Source organism: Piliocolobus tephrosceles, unplaced genomic scaffold, assembly GCF_002776525.5.
Source record: "Piliocolobus tephrosceles isolate RC106 unplaced genomic scaffold, ASM277652v3 unscaffolded_108, whole genome shotgun sequence".
Taxonomy (NCBI): Eukaryota; Metazoa; Chordata; class Mammalia; order Primates; family Cercopithecidae; genus Piliocolobus; species Piliocolobus tephrosceles.
Genome location: NW_022291865.1, coordinates 1,332,015 through 1,345,862, shown reverse-complemented (window position 1 = coordinate 1,345,862; position 13,848 = coordinate 1,332,015). Strand labels below are relative to the sequence as shown.

At 49.4% G+C, this 13,848-nt stretch overlaps 1 protein-coding gene and 1 long non-coding RNA gene across 5 annotated transcripts in view; one reads left to right on the top strand and one right to left on the bottom strand.

The window, feature by feature from the left end:
* The window catches only part of LOC111529187, a 14,628-nt gene extending 9,437 nt beyond the window's left edge, over positions 1–5,191 (top strand). For all 3 annotated transcript variants that reach the window (XR_002727339.1, XR_002727337.2, XR_002727338.1), the window contains exon 3: positions 5,019–5,191. This is a non-coding gene — a long non-coding RNA (uncharacterized LOC111529187). The remainder of the gene's footprint in view (positions 1–5,018) is intronic.
* Positions 2,107–13,848, bottom strand: part of LOC113219844 (protein-glutamine gamma-glutamyltransferase 5) — a 36,443-nt gene continuing 24,701 nt past the window's right edge. For both annotated transcript variants that reach the window (XM_026447863.1, XM_026447864.1), the window contains 7 exons: positions 9,981–10,119; positions 8,440–8,543; positions 8,094–8,333; positions 4,393–4,761; positions 3,688–3,848; positions 2,476–2,609; positions 2,107–2,260 (listed from right to left, as the gene is read on the bottom strand). In XM_026447863.1, coding sequence (XP_026303648.1) covers positions 2,107–2,260; positions 2,476–2,609; positions 3,688–3,848; positions 4,393–4,761; positions 8,094–8,333; positions 8,440–8,543; positions 9,981–10,119 — 1,301 coding nt within the window. The remainder of the gene's footprint in view (positions 2,261–2,475; positions 2,610–3,687; positions 3,849–4,392; positions 4,762–8,093; positions 8,334–8,439; positions 8,544–9,980; positions 10,120–13,848) is intronic.

Below are 13,848 nucleotides of genomic sequence, written 5' to 3'. Positions count from 1 at the left end.
AAGGAAGGAAGGAAGGAAGGAAGGAAGGAAGGAAGGAAGGAAGGAAGGAAAGAAGGAAGGAAGGAAGGAAATGATACTGAGTTCCACTGGGGATGGGGGATGAGGGGTTGTGAGGTTGTCCATTGGGAATGGGTTGAGGAGAACCTTATTTGCCCTGTTTATTGGTCTATTCCCTACACCTAGAACATTCAGCACATTAGGAACTCAAAAAATGTTAAACGAATAAACGAAAGACAACCTTTGCTGAAAGGGGCCAGCCCCTCCACACCTGTGGGCGTTTCTCGTCAGGTGGGAAACAAGAGGCTGAGAAAAGACAGAGACACAGAGACAAAGTATAGAGAAAGAAAAGTGGGCCCAGGGGACTGGCGCTCAGCATGCAGAGGACTGGCCCCTAGTAGAAACTCAGTAAATCTTTGTTGAATGAAAGAATTCATGAATGTGGTGTTAAAACCAGGACTCATTAAAGAGTCCTAGGGTGCAGTTCCTGAAACCTTCCATGTGCTTCAGAGGTCATTGTGTCTGTAAGATGTTGCTCTTTCTGGTGTTTTCCTTAAACTATTTGTCATGATTGCCAGGTAATAATTATAAGATGGAATACTTTTAAGTTACTTCCAGTTCCCTGCCAGTAGCTCCTGGTTCTCAGCCCACTCTCTCACAGGACTATTTCCCCACTTTCCCTAATTCTTACCACATGCCCTTCTATCCCTCTGATTAACTACACATACCCTTTGGTTTATACATACTGGAAGTCTTTATCTTCTTTATTTACTGTGAGTGTATTTAATGGGACAGCTGTCTCAGTCACGTAGCCAGTACTGAGAGAGCAAGTGCATCATGTCTTTCTTTGGGCAGAACTTTGTGCAGTGCCACAAGAGGAGATAATGCTCAGAATTGTTTTGTGTTCAGTAGGACCCAGAAAGGGTGGAGTTTGCGTGACCACAAACACAGGCTGCAACTAATAGAAAACTCTAAGAGTATTCCATTCCCCACTCAAAGTCTACCTCATTGTGTTATTCAGCTGGTTTTATCTCCCCAGCCAACCCAAGGCCATCCAGGACCACAGTGCATCGGTGAGTTTTGAGTGAATAGGCTGGTACTGTTAGGACTGAGGGACCTCTTGGATGTGATATGGGAAAGGATTCAAAAGAAGGCCAAGAGTGAAAGGTCTCCCAGGCTTTTTTTTTTTCCCCAAGACACAAAGATGGTAGGTAGGTAGTATATAGAAATACCTGTGAGTTTTTGGCTTTTCTAACTGGATCGTGGCTGATACACCACCTGTGGGTATCTCACTTATTTGTTGACGTGTTCATTGTTTATCTCCCCTGCCTCCACTAGAAATGTAAGTTCCATGAGGGCAGGGACTTCGCTTTGTTTACTTTGTACCCCTACACTCAGAACCATTTCTGGCATATGCTAGGTACTCGATACATGCTTTTTTGAATGAATGAATAGGAGACTCCAGCATCCAGGGAACAGATAGGAAAGTGATGATTACATGGGGCAAAGGAGAGCAAGGTCTGAAGGTTATTCATACTAGGGAATTAGCTATTGCAACAACACAACGACAGTGAGCTGTTCAGCCTGTCTTTTTCTTTCCTGGATATCTGGGGCAGGGAGCAGTAAGTCATGGCCAAGTCCTACCAGTATCCTCTGACCTCTGTGCCAAATCACGCTTCTGGATAGGAGACTGTGGAATCCCTGGAATCTCTGGATGGGACACAGTGGAATCCCTGGGCCCTGAAAAGAGTCCAGGGGAGCTGTGCAAATGGTCCAGGGCAATATCCATCCATACACATTTCCTACCTGTTCTCTGGATGCTGGAGTACCCTATTCATTCATTCAAAAAATATTTATTGAGTGCCTAGCATAGTGAGAAATGGTTCTGAGTGTAGGGGTACAAGGTAAATAAAGCAAAGTCCCTGCCCTCATGGAGCTTACATTTCTAGTGGAGACAGGGGAGACAGACCATGAACACGTCGTCCCCTCTGCTGCTCTCGCTGGAGCCCTGTGAAGCCTCTGTTGTGGTGGGGAATGGCGCAGCCCGCATTTGAACTTGCTCCTTTTCCTGAAGCTTGAAAGGCACACGTCGGCGCGTTGTTCCAGAATTTATAATGCAAAGTCTACATAAACATTCCTGTAACCCTTGATGTCCTTAAACTTGTTGCTTCTCATATTAGCTTGGATCTGCCTTTGGCCACTCTTGAAGGGGACGGTCTCCAGAATGATGCTCCCTCGATGTTGGGGTTTGAGGACCCCAAGGCTGCAACAGAGAATGCAGCATGCCAGAAAACCACAGGCATGATGATGACCCCAGAGCCCTTTTCCACCCAGCTTCCTGAGTGCGAGGGAGCGCTTCCACTTTCCCTTCCCCAGTGTCGCGAGTCTGGCCCAGGAGCCCACGTCCAGGGAGAAGGATAGTGCTAATCTCGCGGGGGGCGGGAACAGAAGAGAAGGCTGAGCACTTGCAGCACTTACAAGACTTTCTGCTGTTTCTTGAAGAGGCCACTTCCTTCCACGGTCAGCACACAGTCCTCAACCTGCTCCGAGAGGGGGTTTGAAAATATCACCTGTATGGAGAGTGGCTGGTTCACAACGGCTGCTCCTAGAACCTAAACAGACCAGGAGGGGAAGGAGAATTAGTTCTCATTCCTCAACTCACCAGACATTTGTGAAGGGCACTGTTCCGTAAGGTGGCAGGATATGCCATCCCCGAATATGCCACTTTGGCATAAGAATTACTTTGAGCCGAAGACAATTGAGAAGAAGCAGATATAAGAAAAGCTCTCTGGTTGCCCCTTATTTGCCTAAAAGTAGGACATAAATTTACAAAGGTGTCCCCCCTCCCCTCTCTACCAAGAAGGACAAAGGCTGATCACCAGAGATGACTTCAGACCTTTATGAGCCTGGAGAGGGCACCAGAGGAATCTACACAACAGACTTTCTAACTAAGTTTTATCTACCATGAGTTTCCCATGTATTTGCCTTCCCCAAATTCGCCACCCCTTCAGACTCAAGGTCCTTTCCCTTTCTCTTGTCACTTCTCTAAAAACATATTGCTTCTTTGCTAAGATGCCATAAAAGCCCAAGTTCTCGCCAAACCTTCATGTTTCCCCACCGGAGGGGGCTCCATGGGCTTACTTAACAGGGTCTAGGAGGCTGGTTGGCCTCGGGGAGACAGCATGGGAAGGAAGGGAGCCCTTGAAATCTTCCCACTTGGAAGATCACAGAATGTCAGAGCAGGAGGGGTCCTCAGAGGCCACCTACTCTAATCCCCTCTCTGACAGTTCAAGAAGTAGAGGCCCAAGGCCTTGTCTGAGGATGCACAGCCAAAAAATGGCAAATCTGAACTGACTTTCAGACAGGGCTCTCCCCAGACCAGAGACCCTCCATCTGTGCTCACTTTCCTTATGTTGAACCATGGGGAAGGCCAACAGCAGGAATGGCACAAGAGGGATCTCTTCTATTGTCCATGGCACCTGTTCAAGGACCCATCCATAGGGCCTCTAGTGGGTGGTACAAGAGGATGAAGACCTCTCAGACAAACTTTTCCCTCCTGGGGCACCAGAAGAGGCAAAGGAGGGAGAGGATGCTCTCCTAAGCAGGCCCAGGCTGCCCTCTCACAGGGCTTCACCCCCTCCCCACCAGATCCACGGGGCCCCACAAGCCTTTTGCAGGACTCCTGCCTACATTAATCGTGATGCTCGGATAAGATAAGGTGATGATCTTGTTCACCAGGATTTTCTCGGGACTGCTTTTCTCTTCACCCAAGGCACTGATGCGGATCAGCTTGTCTGTTGACAGGTACTGGCTGTACTGGGAATAGGAGATTTTGCAGGGGTAGGTCTTTGCTAAAGAAAGAACACAAGGATGGGGTGAGAGTAGCTGAGAAAATCAGCCAGACCTGGGTTGGACCTGGGGTCTCTCTTCCACAGAGAAGAGAGAGTCAACGAGTACCAAGTTCCGGGGAAGCAGGTGACAGCTTTTCAGATGAGGAAATGCGCTGGAAAGAGCCAAAATGGCTGCCCAAGGCCATTCTGCTAGGAAATGGGAGAGCTAAGGCTCCAACCAAGGTCTCAGAGACTCAAAATCTCAGGTTTTTCCTGCAAAACCAGCTACTTTTGTTGGGGTGGGAAAGGAGGAGGAAGAGAAAGGAGGCAGAGAGGAGATACTAGGAAGGAAGGAAGGAAGGAAAGGAAGGAAGGAAGGAAGGAAGGAAGGAAGGAAGGAAGGAAGGAAGGAGGAAGGAGAAGAGGGAAGGAGGGGGATCATGCCAGAGGGGACAGTAGGAATCACGGTGTCTCAGGGGTCTGCCCCCAGAACCCTGTCGGCCGGCTTGACCACACCGATGTTGCCAAAACCAACTCTGCGTACACAAACTGTGCACATGCATACCTTCTTTAGGAGAGAGTGTGATGAACGCTATGTCCTGCCAGAATGGGGACAGGGGGCTGCCATCGTGCAGCAGAGACTGGGCACTCAGGTTCACTTTGAGGTCCTTGAACTGGGAGGACATGTTGAAGGCCAGCAGGACAAAGCATATATCCTGGCCCATGTTGGGCGGGTCGAGCAGCTTGAATTTCAGGGAGACTTGGACCACATCACTGGGTCGAAGGGAAGGTGTATGCAGTCTCCGAGGGCTGTCCTGGCTCAGTGGGGTGGGCCTGGAAGGTTGCAAATCTGCTCCTCTTCGGGAGCTATGGAACCTTCCAGCCTTCAGCTTCTGCAGAGCCTTCAGAAACACCTGCCTCTCCTGGAGGGAACCTGAAGGTGGGGAGAGCGCAGCACCAGCTGTGAGCCAGGCTGACCAGGGTACACCAAGGCTGAGCGCCATCCCCCACCCAGTATCTCCACCAACAACTTCAGGCCTTCACTCCCAGTAACAAGCAGTCCCTCCACTCCTCATGTGCTTTCCCAGGCAGGCTCTGCTGGCCACTTCGCACCCATCCTCCCGTATCAACCACAAGCAAAGCATATTACCATTACCATTTTTCTTCTTCTTCTTCTTCTTCCATACACAGATAAAGAAAAGGAGGCTAACAGAAGTCATGTCACCTGCCCGAGTCACACAACTAGTAAGGAGCAGAGCCCAGGCGGGAACCAAAACTGCCCAACTCTAAAACCTGTGCTTGTGACCGCTCAACTCTATCCTAATGTCCTCAAGGGAAAGACAAAGGCCCACAAACGCAGAGAAATAAACCTCTTAAAGACAGCAGGGCATGGTGTGATTTCCTGTTCCAGAGCCAGATTATTGTTCAGGGATAGACTAATTCCTGGAAACTGAGAGAAAGGAGCAGCACACTAAATAAGTAAAGACATATGAAAGGAGGCCTAGGTGTGCGGAGTTCCCAGAGTGGCCTCAGCTTCTCTGCTCTATCCCGGAGGTCCCTGTGGGCCACATGTGCAGGAATACTTCCCCACGCCTCCCTTATAATGCCAGAAGCTGCCTTTGTTGAGTACGTACTCTCCCCAGGGACCAGTTCTACCCCTTCAATGCATTTGCCACAACATCCTGAGGCAGAGGCCACTTTTATACCCTTGCTCTGCAGGTTGTTCTAAGCCCAGTTCCAGACAAAAGAGAATCTGGAGACATTTGCTTCAGTAAGAATGGGCCCAAAGTCTGAGTGCAGTGGCTCACACCTGTAATCCCACCACTTTGGGAGGCCAAGGAGGGTTGACCACTTAAGGTCCAGAGTTCGAGACCAGCCTGACCAACATGGTGAAACCCTGTTTCTACTAAAAATAAAATAAAAGAAAATTAGCCAGGCGTGGTGGCAGGCACCTATAATCCCAGCTACTCGGGAGGCTGAGATAGGAGAATTGCTTGAACCCGGGAAGCGGAGGTTGCAGTGAGCCAAGATCGCGCCACTGCCCTTCCAGTCTGGGCGACAAAGTGAGGCTCTGTCTCAAAAATAAAATAAAATAAAATAAAATAAAATAAAATTAAATTAAATTAAATTAAATTTAAAAAGAGTGGGCCCAGAGAGATGGGAATCCGATTTAGCACATCTGTGGTCTGTGCGACCCCAGACCCTGCCAGGCTGGGTGGGAGAAGACTGAATACTCCTAGCCCGAGGAGCACCTGAGCAGGACACTCAGGACCACCAGGGTATGGCTCCAATCCCCCTGAGTCCACAGGGGACCCTGTGGGCCTCTGTAGCAAATGCGGTCACAGCTCCACCCACATCCCCTTGGCACTTGCCATTTCAGTGCCCACAGGCCCTGCTTTTCAAATTGCAGCCCCTGCAACTCTGTCTGAGACTTTCTCTGCTACCAGAGCAGACTCAGCTCATGCATGGGCGGGCCAGAAGTGCTAGAGAATTTGCATCCCCTAGGAACAGCCCTCAACTCATGACCGACAGGAATTGATGGATAAACACCCTAGCCCCTATGCCTCTCTGGTGCGATAAATCTGCAGTGTTGTTCAGCACTTCACACCGAATCAGTGATAGGGTTGCCAGATTTAGCAAACAAAAATACAAGGCAATTTAATTTGAAACAAACAACAAAGAATTTGGGACATCTTTTTTTTTTTTTTTTTGAGACGGAGTCTCACTCTGTTGCCCAGGCTGGAGTGCAGTGGCTGGATCTCAGCTCACTGCAAGCTCCGCCTCCTGGGTTTATGCCATTCTCCTGCCTCAGCCTCCCGAGTAGCTGGGACTACAGGCACCCGCCACCTCGCCCGGCTAGTTTTTTGTATTTTTTAGTAGAGACAGGGTTTCATCCTGGTTAGCCAGGATGGTCTCGAACTCCTGACCTCGTGATCCGCCCGTCTCGGCCTCCCAAAGTGCTGGGATTACAGGCTTGAGCCACCGCGCCTGGCTTTTTTTTTTTTTTTTAAGAAATGGAGTCTCACTCTATTGCCTAGACTAGAGTGCAGTGTTGCCATCATAGCTCACTGCAGCCTCAAATTCCAAGGCTAAAGCGATCCTCCCATCTCAGCCTCCCAAAGTGCTGGGATTGCAGGTGTGAGCTACAGCTCCTGGCCTGGGACATATTTACACTAAAGCATTATTTGTCCTGTATTTTTCCTGGCAACCCCACTCCCAGAGCTCCCAGCCAGCTGTCACTGTGCTAACAGGCTTGCAAATGTACTCTTATATCCATTTCCTCCCCTTCCCTGTCTCCCTTCCTCACTCTGCTACCAGCATTTCCAGGATAGCCTCAAAAATAAACCACTTGTATTTGAATGCTTGCCTCAGGATCCATTTCTGGGGCAACCCAGCCAAGATGAGGCCAGAGGCCGCAGGGAGAGGGTGGTGATGACACTGCTGGGCTGTATTCAACACTCGCCCCCTACTGCGAATCCCCTTTCCAGGTAGGGAATTCTGGAGCCTCTCTGTGTCTGTCCCCGAGGCCCATGTAGACGAACCACAGACACCCACTCACCAGTACTCCCAGCAACTGCTCAGCCCTCCCTGCCACCCTCTACCCACCCTGCCTTGTGCCTGCTCAGATCCTCCCCAGCCAGATCCCAGCTCCGGCCCTCACCCTGCCTCGGCCCTCATGGACTGGATATTTTTGCCTGGTTCCCTGGTAGTTGAATCTAGTGGCTGGCGTTTCTCAGTTTCCAGGCATTCATCTATAACAGATTAACATAGCCTCCCCTGTGGCCTTGCTGCCAGGGCTGTCACCTCAGAGTCAGCCTCTGGTCCTGCCAGCCACGCAGGGAGGAGGGGTGGGAGTGAACATCTGGGCTCGCCTCAGCCTGTCCTCCAAAGACTCAGTGAAACACAATGAATTAAACAATATCCTAAATAAAATAAATGAATGGCATAGTGTTTACTAAATTCCCTGTCGTCTTCAGTGGGAGGCTGATTTTGGGGCGGGAAGCAGGGGTGAAGGATTCATATTCTGTTTGGGCTCCATAGTCCATGTGAGCGCCTTGCGGCGGGAGCTCGCTGGCCTGCAGGATGTGGGGTGGGGGCGTGACAAAGAAGTGAGGCCGTGGGGCCACCCCAGCTAGGGCCTCAAAACTGAATGGCTGAGGCGACAGTGCGGCTGGGTCCTGCCTCTCAGCTGCTCTCTGGCTCCCTGGGGTAGGGGAAGGTTCCTGCAGGACTGGGGCTCTGAGTAGGGCTGGCTTACTTACTTACCTTCTTCGTACTTGTAGTTCTCTGTGATGTCATCCCGCTCATCACTCTGGATGCTTTTTGTGCTGATAAAATTGCCAACAGAACTCGTGTCCTGGTGAAGTTTCTGCTCCTTCCCTCCCTGGACGAGCCAGGACATGCAGTCAGCATTCACCATCGAAAACACAAAGGGCGTGTCGTAGTTCAGGTCCACTTCTCCGTCTTTGATGGCTCTGACAGAGGCAGGGCCGCAGCAGTAGACGCCTGAAGGAGAACAGGGGAGCCTTGGTGGGCCGTTTGTTGCAGGGCTGGACAGGGGTGGGGCACTTTCCATGGGAGCGGGTCCTGCCTTTCTTCTGGAGAGCCTCACCGTTGCTCATCTCCTGAGGTGTGGCGTCCAGCACCTGCCAGCCTCCATATCCAGGGGGCAGATCCTTCCGGGCCATCCAGCACTCATTCCAGACATGGAAGTTCCTGTCAAACAGAGCCAAGGGAGACGTTGTACTGCTTGGTCTTTCTAGAAGAGGGCAAGGGATGGACGAGCAAATGAATTGTTGGATGGAAAGACAGACTTAGCACACACGCAGGGCTTGAAACCTCTGTGGATAGCCAGGCACGATGGCTCATGCCGGTAATCTTAGTACTTTGGGAGTCTGAAGTGACAGGATTGCTTGAGCTCAGGAGTTCAAGATTAACCTGGGCAATAAAGGAAGACCTTGTCTCAAAAAAAAAAAAAAAAAAAAAAAAAAATTAACTAGGCATCATGGCGCGTGCCTATAGTCCCAGCTACTTGGGAGGCTCAGGTGGAGAATCAGTGGAGCCTGGGAGATCAAGGCTGCATTGACCTTGATCAGACCACTGCGCTCCAGCCTGGGCAGCAAAGCCAGACCCTGGCTCAAAAAAATGATTAATTAGTGACAGGTCTTCCTCTCGTGGACCTCTGTTTGCCTCCCAGAAAAGAGTTTCCCTCTGCGGACTCAGCTTGTGACAGAAAGTGAAGGTTTCCAGAGTCCACTGAAGTTAAAAATCCTTCACTGTCTCATGAAACAGTCTTCGTGGCCCCTTTGTGTGTGTTGCTGACTCACAGAGGCAGTCGCTGTCTTTGTATTCGGAGGTAAGGCCGTCCTGTGGTCAGAACTGTTGGCACTCAGGAAACAATACTCCAAAATGAAGGTCTCAGAAGCAGAAGTGTTTTTCGGGAGCTTTTCCAGTCTTCCTGTCTCTCCGTCTCATTTACCCCCATGGCTAACCATAGAAATTAACATCTCTCTTCCCCAAGGTGGGAAGGTCATGGAAACCAGAACCCCTTTTCCCCAAAGGCAGTCTTAAAACCTAAAAGTACTACCCTGGCTTTCCCTCTGCCTTTCTGTATAAAAATTGGCCATAAAAATTTTATCTGACCTACCTTGTTTGACTATAGGTCAAAAGACCCTCATTCTAGAGAGGGTTCTGCCCCATATTGGGAAGGAAGGAACTCATGCTCAGAGAGGCCAAGCAGAATGTAGACAGACAGGGCTGGGTTTCCCCGCTCAGTCTAGTAGCGTTAGGTCACACAATTTGTCCAAGCATATTTCTACGTGGCTGTCCATACTCTGTTAGACCAAGCATAAAACTGGACAATTTCCCCTGAACCCAGGAGGTTCTGCGAAGGAGGTGACAAAGATGAAAACCTCAACCCGGGGCAGAACGTTCTTATGATGTGAGACTTCTAAACCTCAAATGGGCTTTGTTCAGCTGTCTCCCAGCTGAAGATTGGCAAGAGGTGTGGGGGCAGCCTTGGCGTTGGGGGTGGGGGGTGGAGGAGGTGAAGGGGAGGGAGCAGACTCACGGACATCGTCCTGCCCTTCCTCCTGCCATGGGGCTTGGCTCCGATGTGTGGCCCTAGAAATAGGTTGAGAGGTTGTTTCTCACCAGATAGTATCCTTCTTCTTATTCCCCAAAATCCGGCCCGTGTTGTCGTAATACTCGTCTATGATCAGGTTTCCATCTGTGTCGTGGCCAGAGTCGAAGTTGGTGATCACACGGGTGGGGATCCCCAGGCACCTCATCACTGCAAAAAGGGCAGAAGCCACCCGTGAGCTGTAGATTCCGGACCTGTGTATTCCCAGACTTTGGGGCCTGGACCTGGAGAAATCTTCCATTCGTCATCTGCAGGACCATGCTGGAGCTGTTTGGAACACTGGAATAGTGATATTTCCAACTTCCTTCCCCACTTCTGGAGCTCATGGGAGAGATTCTATGCAAAGGTCGGGATGCTGACTGCTCAGACGAGCACTGCCTGAGCCAATAAAGTCTAGCAAGCTGTGAGCTCTGCTTACGCCAGGAGGGTGGGACAGGCATGCCTTTCCTTTGGCAAAACTCAGAGGCCCGACTCAACTGCACTTCTTTTCTGGCCCTAAATCTCCAGCTTCAAGCCACAGCTGGAATTCTATTCCTTTCTGTGATTAGAATGATTGCTTAAGACCATCAGATTCTCAAGCAAAACGTTCTGTATGATTTTTCCCGGGTGTATGATCTTGGAAGCCTCTCTAGGAAAGCATCACAGATCAAGCCAACAAGGAAAGAAAACCATGTAACAAGAGCTTAGAAAAGTGAGAGTTTCTACCTGGTAGAGACATTATTGAAAGAAGGCAGAGTGTTGTCTTTATTCCTGGGAGCCATGCATTCTGTTTGCCAGCCAACTCCCATTCTTTATCCTCTGCCGTATTTCCATTCTGTGCTTTTTTTTTTTTTCCCCGAAGTCAAAAAATCACACTCCAGCCCTAGTGCCCTGGGTCTGGAGTGTGATGACGCAATCTCGGCTCACTGCAACCTCCACCTCCCGGGTTCAGGCGATTCTCCTGCCTCACCCCCCGAGTAGCTGGGATTACAGGCACACACCACCATGCCCAGCTAATTTTTTTTTTTTTATTTTTAGTAGAGATGGGGTTTCACCATGTTGGCCAGGCTGGTCTCGAACTCCTGACCTCAAGTTATCCACCTGCCTTGGCCTCCCAACGCAGGCACAGGCGTGAGCCATTGCGTCCGGCCTCTGTGCTCTTTTAAGTACAGGAAAATCCCACCATGAAATGCTCTGGGGATCCCTGTCCCTTCGTGTCCAGCAATGACAACCCAGTCAATTTAATAATGACAATAATAGTATCTACCAGCTGGGCATAGTGCTAAATGCTTCATACACATTATCCTCAAGACAACTCTATATGACAGCTACTATTATTATCTCCATTTTGAAGACACAGAATCAGAGGCTAAGAAAGTTTGCTACTTTGACCAAGGTCACACAGCTAATAAGAGGCAGAGCTACCACTAACATCCTGGTTTCACTGCTAAGCTTGCAGTCAATACTGAGTCCAGCTCTCAGTAGTATGCATACAGTTCAGCATTTTAGTGTTTCCACCTAATTTTACATCCCAAGTATTTTCCTATATTATCAAATATTTGCCCAAAGCAAGAGTTTAGTGGTGATTATTTTGAAACATTTAGTTGGTTTTCAGTTTTCCCCCCGTTGTAAATACTGTGATAAATACCTTTGTAGATCAGTATCTCCCCTCCTCTGGGATATATTCTAAGGGGTAAAATGACCAAGTCAAAAATACGGTTATTTCTAAGGGTTCTTCACACACACTACTGTCATTTCATAAAAACTTATAATTTTTAGTTTAAACATTTAATTGCATACAGATTTTAGCTCACCCTCTTCTTATTCTGCACTTTGACACAGAGCCTCTCCAGGCCAGGGTGGGGACAGGCCTTGGATGGGACCAGAAAAGGGAGGGGAGAAGCCCAAAGGGAGCCTTGAGCTCGCGTGGCAGGTCTGAACAGGGCTGAAGAACTAGGGCAGGCAGTGGGTAGAGCTGACTAAGTGGGTTGTAGGTGGAGGTGACACAGGACAGCTGCAGAGGTGAGGCTGAAGGTTGAAAAGCTGTCACTGAAGGACCCTGAGACAGCAGTGAGACAAGAGAGCAGCATTGCAGGGGCACATTTATGCTAAAAGTACAGTCAGGAGGGTGAATGACACTCACAGTAACAAGAAAATGTGCCAAGGAGGAGGGCAGGGAGGCAGAGCAGGGAGCAAGCCTCCCCCTGCCCTTCACCCGGATGGATGAGTTCATGAGTGGTCACCTGAAGGGTCAATAGTGGTGTCAACTCCTGCTAAACATGACTTGATGGGCACTGTCCCACACTAACACAAGTAACTGATCCTGAAGCATTTTGAAGTTCTCTATGAGACCAGAGTACGAGGCTTGTGATGAACTGTTTACAAGTCTGTCTTCCTGAGGGCAGGGGTTGTGTGTTATTCATCTTTATCATTACTCAGCTATTAATAATACAGGGCAAGGCCCATTTTGCATCTTGCTGCATCTTTGCTGGACGGATGGATGGATGGATGGATGGATGGATGGATGGATGTTGTCTTATGAATCTTTTGCCTGTTCTGGTGATTTCTGAGTTCAACACACCACTATCCTAATGGCTGTGTGATGCTTTGGGTACCAAGCTCAACAGTCCGTAGAGCATAAGCTTTGAGTGGTGATGGATTTGCACTGATCCAGTCTCACCCTTTGCTCATCATGGCTTGTGAGAGGACTTGGATGGGGAGCAGACTGTCACAGTAGAACAGAATGAAGTCACAGAGGGGCAAGAATGGTTTCTTACATAGAGGGTGAAGCGAAGGCATCAGCTTCAAAGCACTCAGATCTGTGCAGCAGAAGCCGTGCACACACATGTTTCCAGGGGCCTTGCTCCCTCTGTCCTTCTGGTTCTGTCCTCCCACAAAGAGCTCATCCCGACTATGGCTTTCTCTCCCGCTTGTGTGCCCAGGACTCCTGAATTTGAATCTTGAGCCTGTCTAGAGACCTTGCTGTCACTGAACACATCCCTCACTGCACTTACTGTCTTCCAGCCTTTCTAGTCAAGGACATCATCATCATAGGTACCAGATGTGGTGCCAAGCATGGCACGGGGATTACCTCCCTTAGTTCTCCTCAGGCCCATATGATTATCCCAACTTTAAAGATGAGACACCTGGAGCTTAGAGAGGTAAGGTCACATGGCAGAAAGAGAAAAGCCAGGGCAGGACATAAACCCACGTTTCTCTGATCTCAAAGCCTCTCAGGCTTTTAACTGCAGGCCACAACACTGCAACTCCACTGGATATCCCAGCCACACCTCAGTCTCAATGCACCTTCCTCTGTGAAGTTTTCATCAATGACTCCACACCACACTCATCCCTTCTCGTGCCCTCACATAACCCTGATCGCCTGTGTCACACATTTCAGCACTGGATTTGGCTGTCTGTAATTTAATGTGTCTGCCTTATCTTGTCTGCCAAATTACACATCCCCCTAGAGTTGAGCTCATATAAGACTTTTCTTGCACTTCTACATTCCTAGTACAAGGCTGGGCACAGGGTAGGTGCTCATTATATTCCTGTTAAAGTAAGGCACCTTTAACCTGTTCCTGCGGACTCTCAGTCCTGATGACTCACAGCTTGACGTGAGATTTAGGTGACCTGTCACTGATGATTTTGAGGGCTCTGAGTCCCTCGTAAAAGAGAAACCCACGTGGGGAATCTGTGCTTATGGACATGCATACACTACATGCACATGCACTGATGCAGTGACAACTGGGCAAAGGTGAAAGAGATCTCAGAGTTGGGAAGGGGCCACAGAGTTATCAAGGTATATCACACCACATTCTCAGCCTCAGCAATTACATTTCTTCATTCAGCCATTTAGTAGTCATTCAGTGATAAGTGTTGAGACCAGGTAGTCAATTA